This window comes from Lissotriton helveticus, chromosome 11 (genome assembly GCF_964261635.1).
Source record: "Lissotriton helveticus chromosome 11, aLisHel1.1, whole genome shotgun sequence".
Lineage (NCBI taxonomy): Eukaryota > Metazoa > Chordata > Amphibia > Caudata > Salamandridae > Lissotriton > Lissotriton helveticus.
In genome coordinates, this window is record NC_136072.1 from 527,730,019 (window position 1) to 527,755,508 (window position 25,490).

General features: G+C 41.4%; 1 protein-coding gene across 2 annotated transcripts in view; it reads right to left on the reverse strand.

Annotated features, from left to right (window-relative positions):
- Positions 1 to 25,490, reverse strand: part of MAK16 (MAK16 homolog) — a 68,494-nt gene that overhangs the window by 35,425 nt on the left and 7,579 nt on the right. The window contains exons 2-4 of one of the 2 annotated variants that reach the window (XM_078666182.1): positions 23,342 to 23,391; positions 22,718 to 22,827; positions 11,436 to 11,500 (exon numbers count right to left, since the gene is read on the reverse strand). In XM_078666182.1, the coding sequence (XP_078522308.1) occupies positions 11,436 to 11,500; positions 22,718 to 22,827; positions 23,342 to 23,391 (225 nt within the window). The remainder of the gene's footprint in view (positions 1 to 11,435; positions 11,501 to 22,717; positions 22,828 to 23,341; positions 23,392 to 25,490) is intronic. The other variant, XM_078666181.1, reaches the window with a different exon arrangement.

Consider the following 25,490-nt stretch of genomic DNA (forward strand, 5'->3'; position numbering starts at 1 on the left):
GGGATCAGGTAATGCAATGTCTGTCAAGTCTTGTCTTGGCTTTGTCATGGTGTTAATAACTTCCACGCAGTCATGTGTGGCAGGGTTTGATATAATCGAGGGTAACAGTGTAGCAGGATTTAAAATGTTGCAGCGTCTGATTTCTATGTGTGGCTGAAACAGTGTCAGTTCATATCCTGTTAAACGTGCAATTGTCAAATGCTGAGTCTGTGTTCGGTTTAAAAGAACTTCCACTGAATGTGGAACTTGTACTGTCAGGGAGTGTCCTAACACTATGGAATCACTTTGTCTGATAGCTAGAGCTGTGGCTGCAATTGACTTGAGGCACGCAGGCAGAGCCTGGGCTACTGGATCCAATGTGCTAGAAAAATAAGCACAAGGCTTGTGTTGTCCTGCTTGATCTTGCGTGAGAACAGATAATGCTGTACCATCACGTTCAGTGACAAAAAGTGTAAAAGGCTTACTGTAGTTTGGTGTCGCTAATACAGGTGCATTACACAAAGCTTTCTTTAACTCATTGAAAACAAGTGTATGTTCCTGGGTCCAAGGGAGGACAGTCGATGTGGCTGCCTCCTGTGTCGTTAACTGTATCAGTGGTTTGGCTAGATATGCGTACTGAGGAATCCATTGTCTGCAGTAAGAAGTGAGGCCAATAAAAGCTCGTACCTCCTTCTGTGTCTTGGGCTGTGGAAGATGTGCTATTAACTGGATACGGTCAGGTGTCAACTGTCTACCCCTCTTGGACAGCAAGTGTCCTAGGTATACCACTTGCTGGACACAGAATTGCAGTTTCGAAGGGGACACCTTGTGCCCCATGTCTGCCAGAAAATACAAGACTGTCAGTGACGCACGTTCGCAGTCACGTTCTGTACGGGCTGTGATCAATAGATCATCGACATACTGGAGGAGGGCAGTGTCAGTTGGCATGTGAATACTGTCTAGTTGTCTTTTAAGTGCTTGACTGTAAATACTAGGACTTTCTGTGAAACCTTGAGGAGCACGTGTGAATTTATAGCTTCTTCCATTTAAACAGAATCCGAAAAGAAACTGGCTGTCTAGATGAATGGGGACACTAAAGAATGCGTTCTTGAGATCAATAACTGTAAAGAACGTAGCTTCAGAATCAATGGCAGTCAATAGGGAAGAGATATCTGGGACCACTGGGTACTGGGGTATGATACATTTATTAAGTTCTCGGAGGTCAATCACTAATCGATAAACTGGGGGTGCATTTGGATCAGTACGTTTAAGAATCGGAATGATAGGAGAATTACATACATTGGAGTCAGTTTCTACAACTACTCCTTGAGCAATGAGCTCGTCAATAATTTTCGATAAGGCTGCTACAGCCTCAGGTGGCAATTTGTACTGTCGGATTCTTGGTAATACAACACCTCGTTTCAGAGTGACACGATAGGGTGTAATGTGCATACAACCTACATCAGTTGGACCTTGCGCCCATAAATGCTGTGGTACATTCAGTAATCTTGGATCAAAATCACGTAACACATAATGACCTTTAAAATCACGTAAAAACAATCTCACTCCTTCCGGAGAGCAGCATATTACGGCACCTAACTCTTTCAATGTTTTAATACCCAGTAAATTTTCAGGACAGGATTTCGTAAGTAACAAGTCTGTAGTTCGGGACAATGGACCAACCACTAGGGAAACTGGTTTCGATATTTCATTAACAATAGGCTTTCCTGAAAATCCCAGGGAAACATTTCTTGAGCCTGAGAGTGGAGCCCCTGGAACCTCGTCATGACTGATGGTAGTCCTACTTGCCCCTGTATCAAATCAGAAACTTTCTGTCTTTCCCTAATACTTGACTGTGTACATAGGGACCCTCTTGATCTACAGGAACCTCGATGAAAGGCAAGCCAACCTCCCTCTCTAGGCTGTTTCATGAATACTGCTGATATTCTGGATAATCTGACTGTGCGTACTGGTACATCTGTTGTGTAACGTGTTGTGTGGCAGCTATAGGCTGCGGTACTGTAACTGTCTGTTGTGCGTTCTGCGGTGGCTGCGAATTCTGTGGAACGTGTTCTTGTCTAGGAGGACGCGGTCTCTCTTTCGTCTTACCTGTAGCTATATTGTGTTTCAGAACAGCACATTCGTTTATATAATGACCTGGCTGTTTACAGTAATTGCACGTCCCTTTAACGGGAGCTGCAGAATGACTAGTCTGATTCGGACCCCTCTTCTGACTATCTGGTGGAACAGACTGTGCAACTAGTACTTTCATTTTCGTGTCTTTCATACGTCTCCTTTCGTGTTCTTGCTCTTCCCTGATTCGGTTCTGGTGATACTGTAACATCTGGAGCATTTGTGACGGGGTATTAGCTTGCCATGTACTCTCGACTTTCAATACTCGATTTTTTAACTTGTGGTAAGGAATTCTCAACTAGTTTGGTAACAAAAAGATGTGGATACGATTCACTACTTGTTTTCAGACCGCTATTAATAATGAAACATTTCTCAAATCTGGAATAGAAATCACTAGTGTCTTCGTCTTGTTTCTGTTTACAGGCTGAGATGGCATCCCAGTCTTCCTTTTTCGTGGCTAGCAATCTTGGCAAGACTTGTATTAACATTTCGGGCAACTCTTTGGCTCTATCCCCAAGACCAGTACCTGGGACCCGTGCATTATCTTCGTTCTCTAACGCGGTCCAGTCAATCTTTTTCTCTCCCACCTCCCATTCTTTTTCTTTCAGTTTTTCATATATGCCCGCAGGCAACAGGACCTTTAACATTTTGATGATATCAGGATACGTGTATTCTCCCATACGGAGCATGTCTTTTAATTCACGGTGGAACCCTGCTGGATCTTTATCGTGACAGGGCACTAACTTTTTCATTTCTAGTAGTTCTATTTTCGTGATAGGGGTGGTAAACAAATACTCGTTCGAGATTACCCCCCGTTCCCTTAACAGGATGCACTTCTCGCAACGGATTCTGTCTGTCTATGTAGAATGGGGGTGAAACAGGAACAAAATGCGGAGTCAGGAACGTTCTGTATTTGTGGCGCTGTTCTAAAATGACACTAATTAAATCGGTACCTAGACCTTTCCATCTGTTTAGGAGTAACTCGTTTAATACATTATATAAGGGACCTGGATCAGAATGCTGACTCTCGTACTGTGTAATGAGGTGCTGGATCATGTACATACCCACCAGTCGCTGCTCGGCTGGGGGCAGTTTCAGAAACATTTGAGCCACTACTTCGTCTGGAAATGTGGTAGAATCACTAGTCCATCGGACTGCTGATCGGGCTAGTTCTTGTTCATGCATGGTACTAAGCTCACTGTAACCTATTCGTAATTGCAGAACTTTATCGGTAGCCTGGAATACTTGTTCAAGAGAACACTGTTCTGGTACGGGAGGAGGAAAAGCTTTCTTGTAATCTAGGCGTGTGTGTCTATCAGAAGGTCTCGTTCTACCTACATACGCTATTCTAGTGGGATTCTCGTTGTCTACCTCTTCGTCTGAAGAGTCATTCTCTTTCTCGGCTACCCTCATTGCTTCCTCCTTTTGGTGTATACTTATAATTTCTTTACGAATCTTTCTGTACATGGTTTCTATACAATTTTGTGTTCTGTGTTTTCCTTCTGCTATATTGTCACTCCATCTTGTCAGGACTTTCATATCTTCTTTGTTTTTATCAGGATAATCCTGTTCTCTTATTAAACAATTTATTAAAAATTGCAAAATCATGCCTTGAATCTCGACTTTCCTGTGTACCATAGCTTCGTGAATGCTTTCTGGATTCTCCCCTGATTGGATAAAATGATATATTCTGTCTAGATGCTTTTCCATATTTGATATGGTAACCAAGAAGCTTGCAACTCGTCGTAAACGTATGGAATATATTATCATACTATCTTCGCCTGGTACTGGGTCATATCTACAATCAGATCCACACTCATTAAAATACTTTTTGAGGGCCTCGTACGTAGTCACTTTGGGCGTACGTTGTAACGCTGCATCTCTCAGCGTCAGTCGCTTTGTTTGAGGCGGGGTGATAGGAGTACCTCCCCCTGCTCCTCCTGAACTAGAATCGTCAGTTAATACTGAATGCGCGGCTGCTGGTAACGTGACTGGCAAAGTAGGGGTACGTAATGTGGGTTGATCCTGGGGTGCTGGCACATTAACAGGGCCAACGACTGGAGGCACAGTAATTACATTATGAACAGGGTGCTGGACTTGAACTGGCGGAATAGGATTCGTATTAGCATATTCTGGGACAGTGTCGTCCAAATAGGAAGAAAGGAAAATTTCAGCCGCGGTCGGTTTATGACGTAGCTTAGTCGGGACCAAGGGTGGCGGTAAATTACAGGGTGTTTCCGGGGTCGCTTTAGGCAAACCCTCGGCGAGAAGAAGATACATACCTTTAATAAGGGCATTTCTCTGTCTGTCTGATTGTTCTGCTCTAACTCGTTCACCTTCTTCTAGTAATTCCCTTTCTTGGGCTTTTTCTGGGGATTCCCTACTTAATTCTGCTTTTCTGAATTCTTTCTCTGTTCTTTTATGGGATTCTTTACGCCATAATTCTATGGCATCTTTCTGGGATTGTCTGGCTTTCTTTTTCCATAATGCTTCTTCTACTCTCATGATGCACTCGGCATCCCATGTTCCTGAAACAGGCCATCTATATTTCTCTTCAAGATCCTTCGTGTAATCAACCCATAAATCTAGATACAGTATGGCATCTAAGCCATGCTTATGATACATGAAATGTCCAGGACTGTCCCTAGGAGGGACAGGAACTGATTCTTCGAGTAACCCTTTTCTGGTTTTTATCTGACGTAATTTCGAAAACAGCGGCATATTTGAACCGTACTTGAACTTGAACACAATACACAATGAACACAGTAATGAATAGCAAAACAATCATTCATACCACGACATCAAGAACACATTAATAACAGTTCAAACAGATACTACCTAATACATTGAAAACATAATACTTGAACTTCTCGAGAACAGACTTACTAGAATTTCTGGATGCACTGCTAAAACAGTACAGAACATACCGGTCTCCTAAAGAGACACGTCATACCGTATCCACCTAGGTGAACACGTCGGACCGGATCTGTGTACCCAAACCCGTCGGACCGGGCACAAATTAATGAACCCGTCTAGATACGTCCCAGCAACGGTACTCACCGGGAAGCAAAACTGAAGGCCTCGGACTGGACTGGACTGCTACGACGTCTGGTTACTGCTACGCACTACGCATGCGCCTCGGGCTTCGGAAACAGGTGGGCCTCCGGATACCTCGGACCTTGCTCTCTTGGCTTGGGCTCTGGTCGGGACGATCCGCCTTCCTCACCGCCTCGTCTGGATGCCGGACCGCAGTCTCCGTCTCCTCCGTGGGCCTGAGGGAGACTTGAAGCAGAAATATCTGCACGTGCACAGTAGGGTTCCGTCACGGCTGTAGAAGGGTCAGGGGGCCTGCGTTACATCGCCGGCGCGTGGGAAAGGGGCTCGTCCCTATTCGGGCGCCATTATGTGGTAAATAAATAATTAATTACCGGTACTATTTTTCTATGCATTAACTGAAAAGGATAGCTCAATAAATAAGAGGCAGAATCCGTGGTATCTGAGTCGTATGGGCTTTAATCAGATGGCTCGAGCCAATGGACCATCGGGTTCCATCACCTGCAAAAGCTCAGGAAGGGACAGACACAAGGGGAAAAAAAAGCCTAATGTCATATTAACATCATACAGTATATATAGTAAAACAGTATAATTGCATTGCATACAGTAGACGTAACAAGTGACAAACGAAAGATAAGAACATATGGGCGTAGAAAGAAGGCGTGCACAGGGCGTGCACGGAAACATGTGATGTAAACGTCACAGAAGTGTCATAAATGGGTGGATACATAGAGGGGGCTACCTGGGCAGCTGGAACCTTTAACCTACTGGTGCGCGCAAACGGGCCATGACGTGTAACTGGGGAGAGCTGGGGGCTCTGACTTCTGGCACTAGAAGAGGAGACTAAAGTCTGGGATGTCAGGACGACATGTACCTATAGCATATCTGGTATCTCGTGTTTGGAGTACATGTGGCTTGAATCTAAAAGTCATCAGGGCAAAGGCTACTTGACACTAAGGCTGGTGCATGCATATATTCTACATGTATTGCATGTGCTATGAATCTTCTATGGATACTAATTCAGTAATTCTCTTGCATGGAGACAGAAAGACTAGACTATAGATGAAGATGTTTATGCGGTTCGTAAGCTTAGGAATGTGAAGCCGGGGAGCTAAACTGATAACTGTAAGCATAACATATTCTTGGCAGACAGGCAGGCAGGCCAGGCTGGGCACCGCGCTGCTTGGCAGAAAGTAAGTGAAAGGTCAGGGATGCGGGAGGGGCTGCATCGCTCCTCGGAGTGGTTTCAGGAGACTTGAGCTTGAATCTGGTGTCCGGGCCCTGTAAGGCCTAGAAACAGGGACAACTCGATGATTTATCGTGCACAATGTAAAGACGTTGGCAACATAGGCCTAATACTCGTTGCTTTCACGAGGACTGGATAACTGGCATACTAACGTTGGACACAACTATAATTGCGTCTTTATTCGGTCAAGGGGGAACATATGCATATCGATCATGCACACAACATATAATGGGGAACACGTAGGGACACATGACAGGGCAAAATTCAATTTTCCTCAGGAGGGGGCGTGGCCTCGAGCGAGTGGGCGTGGCCACAAGACCGGCTCACTGGCTGATGGCGGGAATGAGAATTAGCAATCCTGCAGCAGCGTTTATCTCTGCTGCGCGGGTGAAGAAAGGGGAGGAAAGTGCCCCAAACAGAGTGCAGGTAAGAGAGGGTGGTGGGTTTTAAAATTCAATTCAAACACACAATTTTTAAAAAAAACGCTAAGATCGTCAGCAAAACGCTCCCGGCTGTGCCTCAGGAGTAAGGTCTCAGATGAGCTTGTATTCAGCTCGATTATGTAGGCGGAGGGGGCGTGGCCTCGAGCGAGTGGGCGTGGCCACAAGACCGGCTCACTGGCTGATGGCGGGAATGAGAATTAGCAATCCTGCAGCAGCGTTTATCTCGGCTGCCCGGGTGAAGAAAGGGGAGGAAAGTGCCCCAAACAGAGTGCAGGTAAGAGAGGGTGGTGGGTTTTAAAATTCAATTCAAACACACAATTTTTTTAAAATATGGGATGGTGAATGTGGTGGGGCACTGGTAGGACAGGTGATGCTAGTACAGCTGAAGCAATGAATGGCAGAAGATGATTAACAATATTTACAATGAGACATTGGGGACATTTAACATGCAACACTGAACTGAACAGGTAATATAGGAAACAGGGAAATGAGACGTTACTGTTAAAATGTGAAATAAGAGGTCACCTTTATTTGATGTTGGCTGAATAATTATGATAAATATGCGGATTCCAAAGAAGGAGGGATGGGTATTGTTGGTTGGTTGGAGGTATTGTTATATGGCTGTTATGAAACCACAAAATATATATAGATCAACATTTCAGTACCAGATGTACGGTTGCTCTCTAAACAAAGTAACCCACAAAGCCATTCGATAACAGAAATTAGATGTAACAATGTTGAATAAACTCCTTCACAAATCTTCGTCATTATACCTTCACTAATAGCTTCCCAATGATTCAAAGGTATCTTTTTATGCTAAAATACCAGTTATTTTCTTTCCAAAAAATCTAACTGTTTAAATGACATTAATTGAATATGTTTGTCAGAAAAATTATTCTATAGATACGCCATCTCTACAAAGTTTATTCTCTTGGACAATTTCAATTGTTACAATAACAACCATTGTCACTTATGGCTACTCCGATTACTAGTCAATTTAACACAGAGGCAAAAGACTCCTTCCACAGGACTGGCTAAAACAACATATGACTTAACCAACATGTCACTATTGCTACAGACAACACTCTCACAAACAGCTAAATACATTTTGATATATATGCCTAGCCATCAGTAAGATCTTCAAAATCTGATTTCTTACCCAACAGCAATAAGCGCCCTACACGGCCAATATGGACTAATTTCATATGAAAGCTGAACAGAGGAAGAATTCCAAACAAGACAATATCCCCCCTTGCAAACGGACCTAAAATTTTACATAGCACCAGATTTTGACAATTTTTTTTTCTTTCAGAGTTATATATAGCGCAAACTTGACCCGAAGGTATCAGAGAGCTTTACATGACCACCAGATGCGTTCCAGATGGACACATTAATTTTTATTGGGCACAGGGAGATTACGTTTTTTCCCAGAATCACAGGATGTTGAGCGTCCCTGCAGAGACTCGAAGCAGATTTCCCAGCTTCGCGGCCGACCCCTCTAGCCATAAGGCCACATCCTCTCCCCAATTCTTTGACAATCCCAAAACGTAATCTCAACATTCAGAATTTAACAATTCTTCTGATATACACTCTTGCACGACCTCACTCGCACTATATCATGTGAAACCACCTTCTCACTTCAGCTCATCCCCACTGCAACAATCATCAACTGAAAGCAGTCTGGGCATATAACCTGATAGGGTACTGTTTTTTGCCCAGGCACATTAGATTACATACTAAAATGCTAGTTTTTTTTAAACTGCTAATCTTGGGTCAAATTCCTTATGCCATTCGGAGACAGCACATTGATCAAAGGTTTGCAGTACGTTTTACTAACTTCCCTGAAAGAATATACTTCCAAAATAAAGCATCCATATTCGAATGAAAGGTAGCAACAAAAAAAAAAAGGGGGTTGAGAGCAAGAAGATTGGGGGAAAACATCTGGGCCCCCATCAAAAGATGGAAACTAAATGTATATAGTATATTACCGGCACTCTAGCGGAACATTGTACAGACAGATGCTTACTCTTCAGGTTACTTGTAATTGTCTCCTATAGCAATGAATTCGTTATCCTGTAACCCGTATAATTTGATTTATGTGTTTTTCTTCCTTTTTTTGGTCATATGTTTAACCCTAAAATCGCTGTTTGTCTTCTCTTCAATCCTCATGAAATTTGTATGCATTTAATTTGCTGGTGATAAAATAAAAAAAATACAAACAAACAAAAAGAAAGAAAGGTAGCAAAAAAGCAGCCACAAAAAGGCAGCTCTTGCAAATGACAAAGATCTCTCTCTACAAAACGTTCCACGCTCAAATCCACTTCTAACATTTCAATATTTCACCCTTCGACACAAAGTGCCACCCAGGGAACAAACGATGACAGATATACAGCTTAGTTTTCCGGAGCTATTTTAACTTTTGATGCAAGTGAGCATTTTAAAATCTCAATTGCTCTCCAATTTACAAAATTTCACCTTTACAGAGCCAAGTACAGCAAAGTGGATCATAGTAGTTAAAAAAATAAATCTCTTATTTCTAACTTTTTTTTAACATGTTCACGCCTTTTATTAGCAAAAGATACATTTTACATACATTGAAATTTAGCCAGATATGGAATATGAAGTAGTGCTCTTTTTTAAACATGTTATTTTGATGAGTTTATGCCAATTAAACTGGCGTAAATAGAAAACTAAAATACACTACTGTCCTTTGTTTCGCAAACCCTTCATTCAATAATGTTGGTCTCACCACTTACCAAATAAAACTTTACAAATAGTTTTCAATCATGTTTTTCAAAATTTCATTCAACAGAAATGGCTGCTGCCCCCATCTCTAAAGTCATCTTGTGCCCACCACAACAATCTCATGCTTCCAATCTCATCCCACTCTGGCTCAGCAGCCGCCTTCATTGGTTACCATGGATTATTTCGGTCAGGTATGTCAATTTTAGGCTTCACAGGCCTCTTCTCTTCATGATCAATACAATTGTGTCCTTTTGCTTCTTTAGCTCCAAAGCAGTAAGTGTCCAGCATGACTGTCTTTAGCACCTCCTTTCTCTACGCAACCTCTACTAACATCACCACCTTATAAGATCCTCAACCAACCATTGGCTGATGACAAGCTTCCCCTGTCTCGCATAAACCTAGTTTGTGTAGTCAGTTGGCTGTCAGAAGCTACCTAAACTCCTCTGCTATAAGACTGAAATCCTTTACTTGCTATAATCACAGTCCCCTGCACCAGTGTTTCTTAACTTGTGGTCAGAGACTCCCCTCGGACCACAAGTCCTACTTGGTGGCAGGGTCTGTGATTGTTTAAAAAATTAAATACTAAAATGTATAAAGTACAAACAAAGAAGCAAAATTAACAATCTGAAAAAAAATCTCTATATTAGATCTTGAATTAAAAATATTTACATTTTGAGCATTGATATGCCGTATACTTGTTTCTATATTTTTGTGTATTGTTTTGACTTTCAAATCATAGAAACTGCTGTGGGTCCCATGCTTCCAATAATGACTCAGTGGAGGTCCCCGAATTCCAGTATTGATTCAGTGGAGGCCCACAGAAGTGAAAAGGTTAAGAACTGATGCCTTATACCATATCCTTTCTATTCTCTGTGTAACTGTAAAATCTAACCACGCCTTACACTCTTCTCCAACCTTAAGAAACGCTCTAGTCATCAGTAAGAAGGGCCACTGAAATAGGAGACTCCATGATCTCTATACCTTCTCTCCAACAATAAGGTTATTCGTTTTGAAATACACACTTTATCAAGTCTGCAAATACTGCTACTTCAAAAAACCTACATAAAGCAAGCTGGCTAAAAAAGTCGACAGAGGGCCTCATGCCAGGATATTTTAAACTAGCATAAATAAAATCATGTCACTTTGCAGACAATCTCTCTCTCAAGCAGCCCACACAACCATATACCAAAAATCTAGAACTCTTATATTCCTGCACCATGTCAGTGCTGGTGCCTCTCCATGTTAACATCCACCCTAAACCCAGGAAATACTACTGCCCAAAGAATCTTCAAATTGACCCTCAAACTACATAACTCACAAACCTCTACATGTCCCTCTGGTTCTTCCTTTCACACCTCTTCATCAAGCAAAATTAATGCAACAATATCAGCCCTTGAGCTAACTATACAGTGCATTATGAAGCTAAGTAGACCCATCTGAGTAGATCCGGTTTTGTCTTATTCATTATAGACTATGAGACGTATCACCCATCATTAAAGTACCTTGTATGGTTTGCATAATGTAACCCTCTGTCCAAATTGTGAGATTGCAATGCTTGACAAATACACAAAATGTTTTTCTACAAGAACCCAAAGTGGAGTGGCACGGTGCTGCAATATCAGTTGTCATAATCCTCATATTCAAATGTCTTTTTTACTGCAGCACTATGAAAAATATTTTTTTACTTCCTTGAGCAATGAAGAAAACATGCCTGCCACACTGACTTGATCAGGAGAACAGCATGTCCCTCTTTTAAAGCAGATGGGGCACCCCTGCACTTTATAGCAGTTCTACTGTGATAAGGGTACCAAATTACATGACTGCATGAAACTCACCCGCTCCCACATGCGTCCCGGAAAAGCAGCTCTTTCAATCACTTTCATGTACAAGTAGCACAGACCTAAAGGAAGGAGAACATAATTAATACAAGAAGTAGGTCAACAGATTTTGCTCTCCAGCTGAAATGCCATGCTCAATTCCCACAGTACACAAAAAGTAACACGCACTTTGCAATATGTTACATTAAAGTGACATGGTCTTTAAATTTAAGAGTATGCTTTCCTCAGTGTATCAAAAAGCAGACTTCTACCCATAAAGAATACAGAAATAGCAGCATATGGCTAAATATTGGGAAGAGAATAGTGATGGTCATTTTTTTTTACCTTTAACCACATGCGCGCGGCGGGTTTTCCCGCTGAAGTTTTTAAAACCCCGCGGATCATGACGAGCTCAGCTCGTCATGAGCGCACAACAGGTAAACCTCATGACGAGCTGAGCTCGTCATCGGCGCAGAAGGGGTTAAAATTAAAGAAAGGCTTTTGCCCCTACCATCAGAAACAGTTACGAAAATGTCCAAATGTATTACAATAACATTTGGAGGAGATAACTGAAGGAAAAGAAGTGGAATATGAGGTGATAAAAACGGCACGCCAAATAGTAGCTAGCCGTGGTATAAATTTTGACATTGATGAAAGTTCCCAGATTTTAATAATAATCATATCAACTTTTTATAAACTGAAGGAAGATGCAGACATGTACCTTGCTTTAGAAAACAGATGTCAAGTTAATAATACCCTATGAGGTTGTACTCATTTCATCGATCTCAGAAGGAAAAAAAGTTTTATAGCCCCTGCCATGGTTCAAATCTGTGAACTCAGATTTCTGCAGCAAATTTAATAACACGTTGAGCATTTTCATCTCTTCTTTGGGAAATATATTAGTAAACAACGGGTGAGGTGGTTATAGCGGGGGTGGGTGGGTTGCAGTTCCTAGTTTCTTGTCTAATCAGACAGTAAACCGGAGTTTTCTATCATAGGGTCTTCACAGATAGTCAGAAACGTTATAATTAACACATCTACACATGAGAGCCCACAACACTTTTTACCATACATATGAACACTACAATAATTTGAAGAAAAAAAATCATTCATCGCCACCTATCTAAAGTTGAGTTTACCAAAATCTGCAGAGTTTTTTGTTGTTGTTTTTCTTAAATGAAATCCAATCAAGAATTGTATTAAATAAAACGACCTTTTAATGAACATAGATTATGTCTGCAAGGTCAATCAATCTTCAGAATCAATGTCAGAAATACTATGAAATGTATTTATTCCAGTGGCGAAGTTATCTGCTCAACAAAGGATGTGATGCTACTCCAAGGGACGTACAATTCAATTCCAAGGCATGTGTGGATGTACATAATTCTGATTAACAGGCTATACATTCGCACACCACAACACTGTTGGGAAGATCAGTGGACTCAGAAGTGGGACTCCCAGGGCAATCAAATTCTTCTACTCCATGAAGCCGTACAGTCTCCAACATCGTGGAACTTTCGCCGCAGCCTCCTTTATGGAGACAATACCCATCAGGATCCCCGAAGACAGACAACAGTAATGGACGCACTGTTGACTGGCAGGGTAACGCACTGAGGCAATCTAACAGTACAGAACATCTGGTCAATGTTTTGGAGCACAAGGTTGTTTGCAGGCCAATCAAATCATTCTCTGACAGGCAAAATGTTAGTTCAAACAGACAATAGAAGCACATTGAGTTACTTCAACCGACTAGGGGGAACTAACTATATGATTTTGTTGACAGAAACACAAAGAACATAAAAAGTGGTTAGTTCCAGGAGGTATGACCACTGGGGAATGCATCCGCAAGGGAACAAGATTGGTTAAGTGGATGCTCTTAGCAGACTATACGAAGGAAACCACAATTGTAATCTAAACAATGACGCTCTAAGAGACATCTTTACTGATTGGGGCGTCCGCAAACAGATATATTTGCAACGGCAGACAACACAAAATATCAAGACTTTGCATCCAGTTACTCATAACCAGGGTGCTTAGTAAATGCCTGTATGATGAAGTGCTCAAAACGTTTTCTGAACACATCTCCCTAGACTTGTCTAATCCCTACCACTCTACGATTCAGGCAAAAGCCAAGATGATCCTGATTGGAACATTGATCCTGACTTCACATGAATGACCGAAACAGTGGTTGTACACCAACCCACTTCATATGCCAGGAAAACATCACATGAGACTGCTATGGAAAAAAGGGAGAAAGTACAAGGTATTTTTTAATTACCCACGGTGTGAGACAGGGTGTGTACTCACCCCATTTTTATTTGCTATCTATATACACTAATGCAGTGGAGTCGGCCTCGGTAGGCTTCACCCAAGATGTCTCCCTTATCAAATCTTCTGCTGTGCCGATACACCTCTATGCAGACGATGCAGTGCTTTTGACACAATCTTGTAATGCACTGCGGAGACTCATAGAGGAGTATGTGAAATGTATTAATAATTTGGACATGAAGCTAAATCAAATTAAGTCATTTGTACTTGTGGCGGATACGACTTTAACGAAACATCCCACTTTGTCTATCGAAGGCTAAAATCTTGAGATTGTGGACTCATTTCATTATCTTGGGGCTATGTTTAATAGGAAACGCACATGGTTAGATATGGTGACCAATAGAGGAATCGTAATGGAAAAAAGCATCGAGGAGGTTTTTAGATTTATAAAGAAACTTGGTTCAAAGCCACTAAATGTAATAAAAAAAGATCTAGGAGGCAAAAACACTATCCATCGCTGCTTATGGGGCAGCCGTTTGAGGTTTCTTGGATATTTCAAAATTGCAGAGTATAGAGGACAGCTTTTTGAAAAGGTTGATATGTGTTCCACAACCCTGTTCCTCCTACAATGCCCATTTTGAGCCGAGTGTCCCTCATAACCGATAAAATTCATATTACGCCAATCCTTTTGTGGCACTCAGTCTGGAGGAAAGAAACAATATGTCTAACTAGACATATCTTGGCGGACTGCTTGAATTTAGACGGTGTACATAAAATTAAATGGCTAAAATATATCGAGGTCAACCTACAGGCAATTGGTTTACGTAATTTATATGAGGATCCGAAGTCATGTCTGAGAATATCTAAAAAAAGAGTTGAAGCTTTGTTTATTAGACCATTTTGATAGAAAGGGTTAAGACCTCAACTGTAATTTTACCACAGTAAGGCATTATCATTTAGCCCCTAGCATAAGAATTATTTCAACTTCATACCAGTCATTTGTAACGAATCTTCAGCACAGACACAGATCACTGAGATTTTGATTAAAATACATCCCGCTTATGCTTGGTTATCTATCCAAAACGTATTCCATTGATGCCCTCCCTTAATGTCCATGTGATAATCTCCTCAGAACGATTTGTACATTGTTTTTTTCTGCAAGCTGTCCACGGATGAAAGGAATAGATACATCCTTCCGCTTAAATGTAAATTAAAGATTAGATAATGCCACCCAGCACTTTATTACTTCCAGCAATAACCGGATACCCTGGTATGCATTTGTCTCACTTTGTTCCTCTTATCTGCTAGAAAGACAAGAAGTCGAACTCCCTAGTCTGAATCTTATAAGTAAGATGAGGGCCAACTTGATTCATTCTTGATCTTATATTGATAAAAAAAAATATTGATTATGTTTTTATTCTTTTTAATTGTATTTTATTACTCTGAATTTTAATAGATGTATCTTTTTAATCTTTTTAATCTGTAATGTTATTAACATTTTGGAATGTATATTTTGCAGAATCCTTTTCTGCCGTTATTCTAACGCGAAATAACGTTATTTTTGATTGATTGATTGACTGCTATGTAAAGCAAAACTTTTAGCCAAGTACTCCACCCAAATATAACATCCTTGAATTTGGCTGTACAGCTTCTGAAATGTATTCAATATAGACATTTAAACCTACCAGGAGACTGTGTGTACATTATTGAAAAAACAAAGAAGCCAGCTAGCAGAGAGTCACATATCCTCTTAAATAGAAATATTTTTACACATGGTGCCAGTAAAAAGACGTTAAGCCTGTCTCCTGCCAAGACGAGGCCGTACTGCCTTACCTGCTGCAGCTGGGCAAGTGTGGACTTCAGCTCTCCTAGATTAAGGCACACTTGTCAGCTATTATGGAAAGTCTCCATCTCAGATAATTGTTCGTGATCTCAGACATTAAGAACTTCTTAGAAGGACAGAATAACGTTTTCACTTCAATTTAGAACCCTTCGCCTCTTTAGGCGCTCGATGTGGCACTGTCAAAATTCTAAAACCTATTTGAGCCAACACAAAGGTTTCTTGTAGCATCATTCATGGGGGGACACCTTTAATTGCTACTACCTATGTGTGTAGAATTAGAGATCTGCAAGCCCTTTCTGCATAGCACAAAAATATGCAATACTCTATCTTTATTCAGTAGCTATGAGAACAAAATGAAGGAGTATTTCACTTAAATCAGTCTATCTCAGTGGCAGTAGTCTTTAAAAACTGAGTCACCTGGGAAAATACTTAACATACTTTAGAGACACAAGTGTCCAAAAAGTTTACTTTGACAAGACTAAGGACATTAGGAAGAATTCAAGTATTTGTAAACTATTGCTTCGTACAGATGGATATAGGAACCTACATTTCGCAAACGATTGGTAACATAGTACTAAATAGGAGACAAGAGTCTATCCACAATCGTACTGGGGCACCGAGGGTGTGGAGGGAGCTAGAGAACCGCAGGAGTCGGTTGAAACATCTTGACCTTGACAGGGCTGAGTATGCCCTTCTTCGCCTTCACCACAAATTCTACCTTAGCAGTGATAAGTGTGGTAAGCTGTTGGCCCACAGATTACGGGCTAAAACACAGACAACTCTGATTCAATCGATCGGGGATCAAAACGGGGATGAACAGAGTGCTGACATACAAATAGTAGAAGCCTTCCGCTCGTTCTATGGCGCCTTGTATACTGGGCGGGACCTGCTTGTGTATCTGAGCACCTGTGAGATCTCCCCTCTCCCCAAAATTGCAGCAGACTCACTTGATTCTGCTATTCGCATAGAGGAGGTGATTACGGCTATCTCTAGACTGAAACTGGGCAAGTCACCCAGTCCAGGCAGCTTTTCGGCCTCTTTTTATAAGACCTTTAGTAGGGAGTTGCTTCCCTTTTTAGGTCTCGCTGAGCCAGCGCATGTGCTGCTTGCTCTGCGAGACATTTAGTAGTGGGCTTTGAAAAGTCCTACCCAAAGGCTTTTGCTGGACTCCAGCTTGTGTTCACGAGCGCGTGGACGTGCATAGACCATCTGGCTTTCTGTAATGACTCATTAAGCCTTACACCGGGTGAATCCCCTACCCTCTCCCTTCTCCCACTCCCTCCTCGTCAGCTTTTCTCATTATTGGGTCCATTTCACAGGGAAGCAACGCGCTCTCCACTTGTGGGCTTGTTTAATTTCACACTAACAGTTCCCATGCTTCTTGTTTCAAATTTTTCGTTTGCTATGCACATTTGAATGTTACTTGATTATGGTCAGGGTTGTTTTGTTAAATCGTACGCGTTTTTTGAGCTTTGCCCAGATGGCTCACGTTTACTCAGTCTACCCATGGCAGAGGGGTGCTGCATTGGCGCCGTCACCACCGTAATCAACAGAGGAGGCTGACTATTTCTTACTTTCATTCTGAAGTGTGTCAACCTTCAGTGCGGAAGGATGGTTGAATTAGATAAACAAGTCTACCATCTAGTAGTAGACTATATTTTTGCCGTGATTTAGCATGTTAGAAGATCTAAATAAATCCTGGTTTACAGGAGAGGTCTCATACATTGTTTTGAAGGAACTATTTATTTTAGGACTCGTAAAAATGCAGCACTCTCACTAGCCACAAATCCACACCGAAAAGCTCTTTGCGACTTTACAGAAAACCTACCGTTCACCATTGTTCGGGCAGGTTATTCGGAATTGACCAGCACAAAACGATCACTGTGTGCCAGCCGCATGCTTTCCAGGTGCAAAGAACGACTTTACTTCCAGTATACAAAACTCAATCCTATCCAGGATGCCAACTCACTTTGTACCTTTCCCAACGTAGTTTGCATGGCAGCTTCTCTGCAGTCAGTGTTTAAAGGCTGTCTTAAATATCTTCCATGTGTCGCCCTCACTCTCGCTGGGCTGAAGCTTGCTACCAGCCATATAGTGCCCTATGCTGAATCTGACGAACAAATACGACCCCGTTAACTCAACCAACCGCACCTCCATGATAAGGACTGATAACTAATTCCGCACTGAAACACATAACAATTTTCCTCGCTCTGTGTTTAGTAAACACCCTCTGAAAACCGGTACATGGGCTACATTTACAGAAACAGATGGTAAAAAAGCAGGCTGGCTGTCCTAGCAAATTTGGGACCTCTGGCCGCCTTAAATATATTGACGGCACTTAGTGCCATAGAACGACGACACTCACATCCCACAAACCTGCGACACCGACTGCATGTGAGAACAAGCATTGGCATAGCCAATAGGTCTCGCCTTTGGGACCTTATAAGTGTTTAGACATGCAACAGTTGATGTTGTTGCACCAAGGATATTGTGCTGCATAACTAAATATTTATAAGGTCCCAACAGCGAGACCTAATGGCTACGCCAATGCTTGTTAACTAAACTGTTTAATTCCTTTTTGGAGAAGGGAGCGGTAACACCCTCCATGTCAGGAGCTGCTATCTCAGTCATTCTAAAACCTGCTAAAGATCCGCGAGAATGTGGCTCCTACAGGCACATATCTCTCCTCAACATCGATGAGAAGATCTTTGCTGGTATCTTAGTAGCGCGCTTAAATCCACTTATAGCAGATCTAATAGACTCTGATCAGGCGGGTTTAATCCCCACACGAAGGGGGGGGGGGGACGGGGACAATACTAAGCATCTCTTCCATCTTATGGATAGCATACAGAGATCGGGTTTGCAGGCCTTCTTCCGGTCTATTGATGCCGAGAGGGCATTCGACAGGGTGGGGTGGAACTATTTGTTTGATACCCAGCGGTGCTTCGGGTTTAGGGAGAATTTCATCAAGTGGATCAAATGCATCAACTATGCGCCCATGGCATTTGTGAGAGTCAATGGCAACAGATCTGCCGCCTTTCTGATTTCCCGGGGAACCCGCCAAGGTTGTCCCTATCCCCCCTTTTATTTGCGCTCTATATGGACCTATTGTCCCAACATATACGAGCGGACAAGCGCATAGAAGGCTTGAAATCTGGGACTGATGTTCACCAAATAGGTCTCTATGCAGACAATGTGATTCTCTCCCTCACCAACCCTCACTTTCGTTGGCACAGATGGTTCGTCCAAAGAATCTGGGTGGGTCTCCCTTTGATTAGTGGCTACTACCAGGCGTCCTGCCTGCCACTGGATCACGGCGCCTTCCAATTACACCCAAATGATTCGCCATCTTAACACGTTTGATAAATGGCTGGTGCGCAAGCGTGACGATCGCCGTCATATCTCCGAACTGTACGCTATGCTTACGGTGCGACCCACCGAGCAACGCAAAGGACACAAGTCCGTTGGGAGACCGAACTGTGTAGGCCATTATCCCCCAAGGAATGGGATAACATCCTTCACAGAGCACATCACACTGCACACAATACTGCTTCGGCGGAATCCGCATTTAAAGTCTTCTCATACTTGTATTATACACCTATGCGAGTTCATAGTTGGGACAAGAGCAAATCGGACCTTTGTTGGAGGATGTGGGATGTCCAGCATGCTCTCTCACCTATTATGGCATTGCCTCAAATTGCAGCACTATTGGAATGTGGTACTCAACAACATAGACGAGGCGTTTGGCGTTTCCATACCCTGCTCCCCAGAATATACTCTCCTTGGTCTCTTACACTCAAGAGCTTTTCCATTAAGGTCTATGAGGGATAGGCAAACAGCATTAGCCCTATTAGCAGCTAGACAAGCTATTTTATCTCAATGGGACACGAAGTCTGTTCCCGAAGTTCTGAACTGGCTCCATCACCTGTGGTATATTTTGACTATGGAGCGCATGTCCCTTGTTGTGGGGGAAAGGGGGATGTCTATGCAAAATTATGGGTGCTATTTTTGCAGTTGTTGGCTAAGGACATTAGAGAAATCACTTGCTCTATATAGCTGCAATTCCTTTAACTGCTACCACAAGAGGCGCATGCTACTGCACCGCCGACTGCATTTTAGGAGTGACGTTCTACCAACATTTCGGTTCTGGGGCCTGGGGTTCATTAAGGCGGCAATGACTGGGGGTGGAGGAGGGTTACATGGGGTTTAGGGCTGGGTTGGTTTCTGTAGTGTTTCCCTATTTGTTCTTTCTTTCTTTAACTTCTAGTGTTTTTTCTCATGAAATGTAAGAAGTCGTTGATCAATACAAAAGCCATATCGATCCCTCCGCTGCCGGTCTCAGGGTTGTTGGCACAAAAGCTGTGTATTGCTACAAAGGATACTCTCTGCAGGCCATTGGATGTAGGCAGGAGGCTGTGTTATCACATTTAGACTTCATACCAATAAAAAAAGATTGGTTCTTAAATAGGAGTCAATTAGCAAGTCAATCGTTCTCATCAAAACCTAAATCTCATTTAAGGAGGGGTAAGTCAGCTACAAATACCTGGATATGTAATGTCTCCATGTCAGATATTTGGAAGACTGCAGTGAAAGTTGTTCACACTTCCACAGGGCAATACTGTTAAGACAGATGCTAGAAAATAATTCAATAGTTGATCAGGCTATTATGAAAAACCTGTTCATGAAGAGTACAAATAGTTTTCTCTACATTGCCAAATATTTCAATTTGTATCTCCTTTTTCAGGTGTCTTCAAGCCTCGGAATACTGAGATAAGATTGCTATTCTACTCTAATGTTAATGGCCATCAATGAAGAACCTACGATGCAGAAGTCAATATTACTTACTTGTAATGCCAGTTCTGCCACATAGGGACCGTCATAAAATTCATAAATGAGCTTGCTTCTCCGCTGTTTGAAGCAACCAGAATGTAATCTCTGAAGTTTAGAAGATTTCCCATGAATCTTCAATGATGATGCTGTCAAAAGTAATGGTGCTCTTAGGCAACTGCCAGTACAGGGCATGATGGGATTGGGAAACTACTGGCTCCTTAAAAGAGCAATACATTTGGATGGTTTTACAATATGTTGCACATTTTTCAAGATTTTTAGTGTACATGGTGCTAGTTAAGTTGAAGGGTTGTTTCATGATGGTATAGTAATATGTTTCTTATAGAAAACGTTTACCAATGGTATTGGTGCTTAAAACAATAAACTGTCTGAACGGGATTAAAATTAAGATTACTTGCTTTCATAAACTTGTTTGAATAGTCAAGTCTTTAAAGATTCGCGTAAAAAAAAAACGGAAATCCCTTTCCTGACTGAGTTATTTCCACAAGGAGTTCCAGATAACAGTGGCCACTGCGGAGAAATTCAGACTGCCAGACCTCCATTTTTTAAATTTAAGAACAGTGGTACGAATTGCATGTTTTGATCTCAAGTTTGGTATGGGGTTATATTTCTTGATTTTTTTCTGCCACAAATTTAGGGGCTGTCCCGTTAAGACTTTTAAACACCGGGCAACACAACTTAAATGGTACATGTTAATTTAGGAAAGCCGGAATATCAGCTGTGATGCCTCATTTTAAATGACTTGAAGTTATTGCCAGGTAACGTTAAGCAATCCCACGTAGACCAGGTTCGTGTAGTCAAGTTGTAACATGATGGCAACACTCCGTTTCCGCGCCTCAGTGGATAGTAGAGGTACAATTTCACTCTACATTTTTAAATGAAATGAGCATTTGGACACTACAGTGCCTACCTGAAAATTCAATGTGAGGTTTCCATCAGCCACAACCCCAATCAAATAGGATTTCATTTTCTTGATTGGATCTTATTTTCCAAAAGAGAAAAACACTTGAACTCCGGATATCGAGCATTACATGGGCTGCAATGCATGGTTGAATATTTAAAAAGTTTTTTTTTACCCATTTACTGAAGTGTGTATATGTATTTCAAATGGTGTTCCAGGGCCACCCCCCTTAGGTAGGACAGTCAAATGATTATGACTTTAAATGATCCCTATGATACAGAGCTAGGATTGCAAGTAAAGAGATTTCCCTTTTCTCTGCCTGCAGTTTGTCAAGCAAGCAAAACCAGTTCGAGGTCCAGAAACAATGCTGCTATAGTACCAACTGAAGTAAATAAAAAAGCGATGGGTGCAATGCTTAAATTAATCTCAGCTACTGGTAAATACTCGTTGCTGCACCCCAGTCCATCTTTTTTTTCTTGCCAGCCAGATTAGACTCAACCATATGCAAATCAGTTTTGTTCTTGCTTTAATGGTAACAGTTAGGCCCAACTACCAAGCCGGGTCCTCTCTCCGAACCGGAACACAAGTAACCCAAGACCAGTTTCACCTAAGTTGGGCCACTTCAGTTGAGTGGAACTTGGTTCCAGTGGCACAGTGATCACAGGACCCATGTCTGGGCATACCTGTTGCATTTAGGGAGTTTCTTCAAAGTAAATAAAAAGTGATGGGAGGAATGCTTGAAATATTCTCAGTCACTGGTAATTACTGTGAGCCGGATCCCCGTCTATCGTTTTTTTTGCCCACCACTGGATGTATGCCCAGAAGAGGTGATCATTGTGTCCCTGGAAAAAAGCAGCACTTTACTGAAGGGCCCCAAGTTGGGCAAAACCAGTCTTAATTTGCTAGTGTTCACGTTTAGAGAGGATCTGGGGGTAGGCAGTTCGGGCAGGATTGTTCTTAGTGGAGCAAGACCAATCATCATTTGCATATGGCTGGGTCTAACCTGAGGTTGCATGATGCCTAACAAAACAATGGACTGTAATGCTGTCCTGAATAATTAGTAGAGAAAGATTAATTCAAGCATTTAAACTATCACATTTTGTTGACTACAGCACTATAGTACCAACAGGGTGAGCTTTATGCACCATTGCAGAATACCCTGAAGTTACAGTACCTTCAGATACTGAAGGATAACAGAAATACCAAACATTCCGTCAAACAAATAGCTCCTCAAAAATGGAATCTACCTTTAAAATGGGCAACTTCAGCAGAAGGAAATAATAAACTGAGAAGAAGTGCAAACTGACTTTTTTCAAGGCAAAGTGTTCCCAGAACTTGGTTAGGGCAGTGCTTTGTCTGTCAGGGTAGCTGCCTCTACTGGTGCTCGATAATAAACAAAAACGTTTTCTTTCCAATTATGGGTCAGATTGATGCAGTTACCTCGTTCTTCTTTTATTGTAGCATACTGACTGTTGGCCAAGGGACAAGAGGAACGGTTACACTGGCCAGTCAAGTTATATTCATTGCGGCAAAAGTTCTGTGTCTTTGTCCTAAAAAGCAAAAAAATTCTGGTCAGTATGAGTGAAAAAGAAGCAGGTCAAAGAAGCTTTCGAATCTGCAAGCAAAAGCACAATAAAACCCAAAGTCATATCTTTCTTACAACTGGAATATGTCAAAGGATTTGAGCAATGCAGATCCCTTTTAACAGTAAAGAGCACTAAATTCTCACTAGAGTCAAACACACTATGAAGGCAAGCACAGATAAAACGTATTGTAGTTGGAATAGGACTGCCAATACACATGCACGAGAAGAATCTGACCACTGAAACTAAAGAGGCTACTAGTAACATACAGAATATGTTAACGGAACAGCCAGAGAAGTGTTCCGAAAACAATATTACTCATACATGATTGATAACAAGAAGATCAGCACATCTAGCCCGAGGATCATAGAAAGGTTAACTAGTAACTGTGGAAGGACAAATAGGTGGAGGAAAATGTGCTTCCAGTGTGACTCAAATGCAAATAAACTGATCACTGAAGCAATCGTTAAATAGTACTTACTTTATTTTGAATGAGCAGAACTGTTTGTTACCAAGAATGTCCCAAATTACCTGAAGGGTAAAAATTGAAGAGGGTTAGATCCGACAGTTTTGTTCAAAAGCAATTTTTGTTTCATACCTACAGAACACAAATTAACTCTTGTTGCTCGCATTTTTATAAAAACTCATGTTTGTGGTTCATGCCATATGTGCACCATTTCCAGTTGACAGATCCCAGATGTCATGAGTCACACTGCGCTACAATACATACCATGTTCAAAAATACTCTATTTAGACAATGGAGTCTGTCAAAGTGCATTAGTACCAAGTAAAATCAAAATTATAGCTATTGTAAAGGTTTTTCGTAAGTGTTAATAATTTAGCAATACATACCAGAATCACTTAAAATCCCCCCAAAATATCAGTTTCCTGAGGTAATCACAGGTGTGCCTCCACACCATCTCTCGGGAACAGTTTCAGGGCCTGCTCCTTTTTCAGGCACATCAGATTATGTGTGCATCATGCTCCCTGCAACGGAGGTGATGTGCAATTTGTTCCCAGGTGACCGATGTCAGATTTGACTACAATTGATTTGGATTAATGAGTGCACATTATTATCAAGATACATAAGGTCATGTATGTGACCAATCTGCAAGACATATAATGAAACTGAAATGTGGACTATATAAAAATAAAAAGACTGGCTTGAAAGAAATTTCACTTACAACTGGATTATTTATAATCTGTTTCCAACTGAAACTCAGCTCTGCACCTATGACGGCGACTTCAAAAGAGGAACATTGAAGTCGAAAGCAGGTTGGAATTACAGATAAGCCTGTGATTAACAGAGTCTTAGGCTCTTCAAAAGGATCAACCTTGAAAAGATGTTTCAATATCAACCTCGATCATTAAGGGAGGATCAGGTCAAATTAAAAAAATCCATCATTGGAGCTTCTGCCTTGGGGAAAAGTACATACTATCACACCAGCTGCTACTGAAAGAACAAGAGTAGATAAAAGACAGATGAAAATACACACCGACCAAGACGATGGCACAATTTCCATATCACCGTAAGCATACACATATCAACAAGACCTATCGCTTCAAGAAGCAATTTCAGACGAAGGAATAGCATTTTCGGTGCTAGCCTTCAAATACCAAACCTACAGTTTTGATTACGAGGAGCACTTCTGAGCCACAATTACCTTTACTTCCACTCCAGACAAGAATCTGATGGGCGAAAATGTAGAACAGAACAAATAGGACGGGAGGAAAACAATGGTGTATACAATAAATATCGAGCTGAACTGCTGGATGAGGGTTAAAATACTTATCTAATCAACATACTGCCCCATGATCAGATGTCAACATTTCACACTGTTATTCAGATGGTCGCTTTTGATGACAGCATAAGCTTGCATAATTTCAGGAAATTTGCGTTATGTCAAATTCCACTATAACACCCCATCATGTAATTAATTACATGTCGTGCAGCATAACATTTAGCACAAACAACCTAAACATTAGTAGCAGCTGTTCACAGAACCTGCTTTGTGTGTGTTCGTTTTTAGGGCAAAACGTGCCCGTGCAAGAAAGACTCAAGCTAAAATACTGCACCAAATGCAATTTGTATTATGTGTCATTTCAAATTATTTTCTTGAAATTCCATTCAATTACACATGCAAATTACAAGATTTACGTACAACCCAAGTGAAATGCAAGTTAGAGGCGGAAAAAGAACTTCTTTATAGAAAGCCTCATAAGAACAGAAGAAAAAAAAACAGTATTTACGGATGCTTAAAAAACACAGAATTCAAAACAAACTTGCACATGCTTGGTCAATAACCCCTATACTTGAGAAATATACTGCACCCAGGAACTAAAGGACGAGTGCCACCAGATTTTATAGCAGTTCCTACAGCTGTAAGAGCAATAAAACGAGATTATACACAACAGGACACTGTGCTGCCATAGATGATATGAACAAGCATTTACAATGCAACGTGTCTCGCAATGACATTATTTTGAGCTATTGGCATTGTAAATGGCATTGTTTTATTTTTTTTCCTTTCTAAAAAACAAATAAAATGCTCTAATGAAAATGGCAATAGCTAACTTTTTCGTAACTGCAAAATCTATTGCATTTGTACTAGTGTGAGTGATAGGTACTG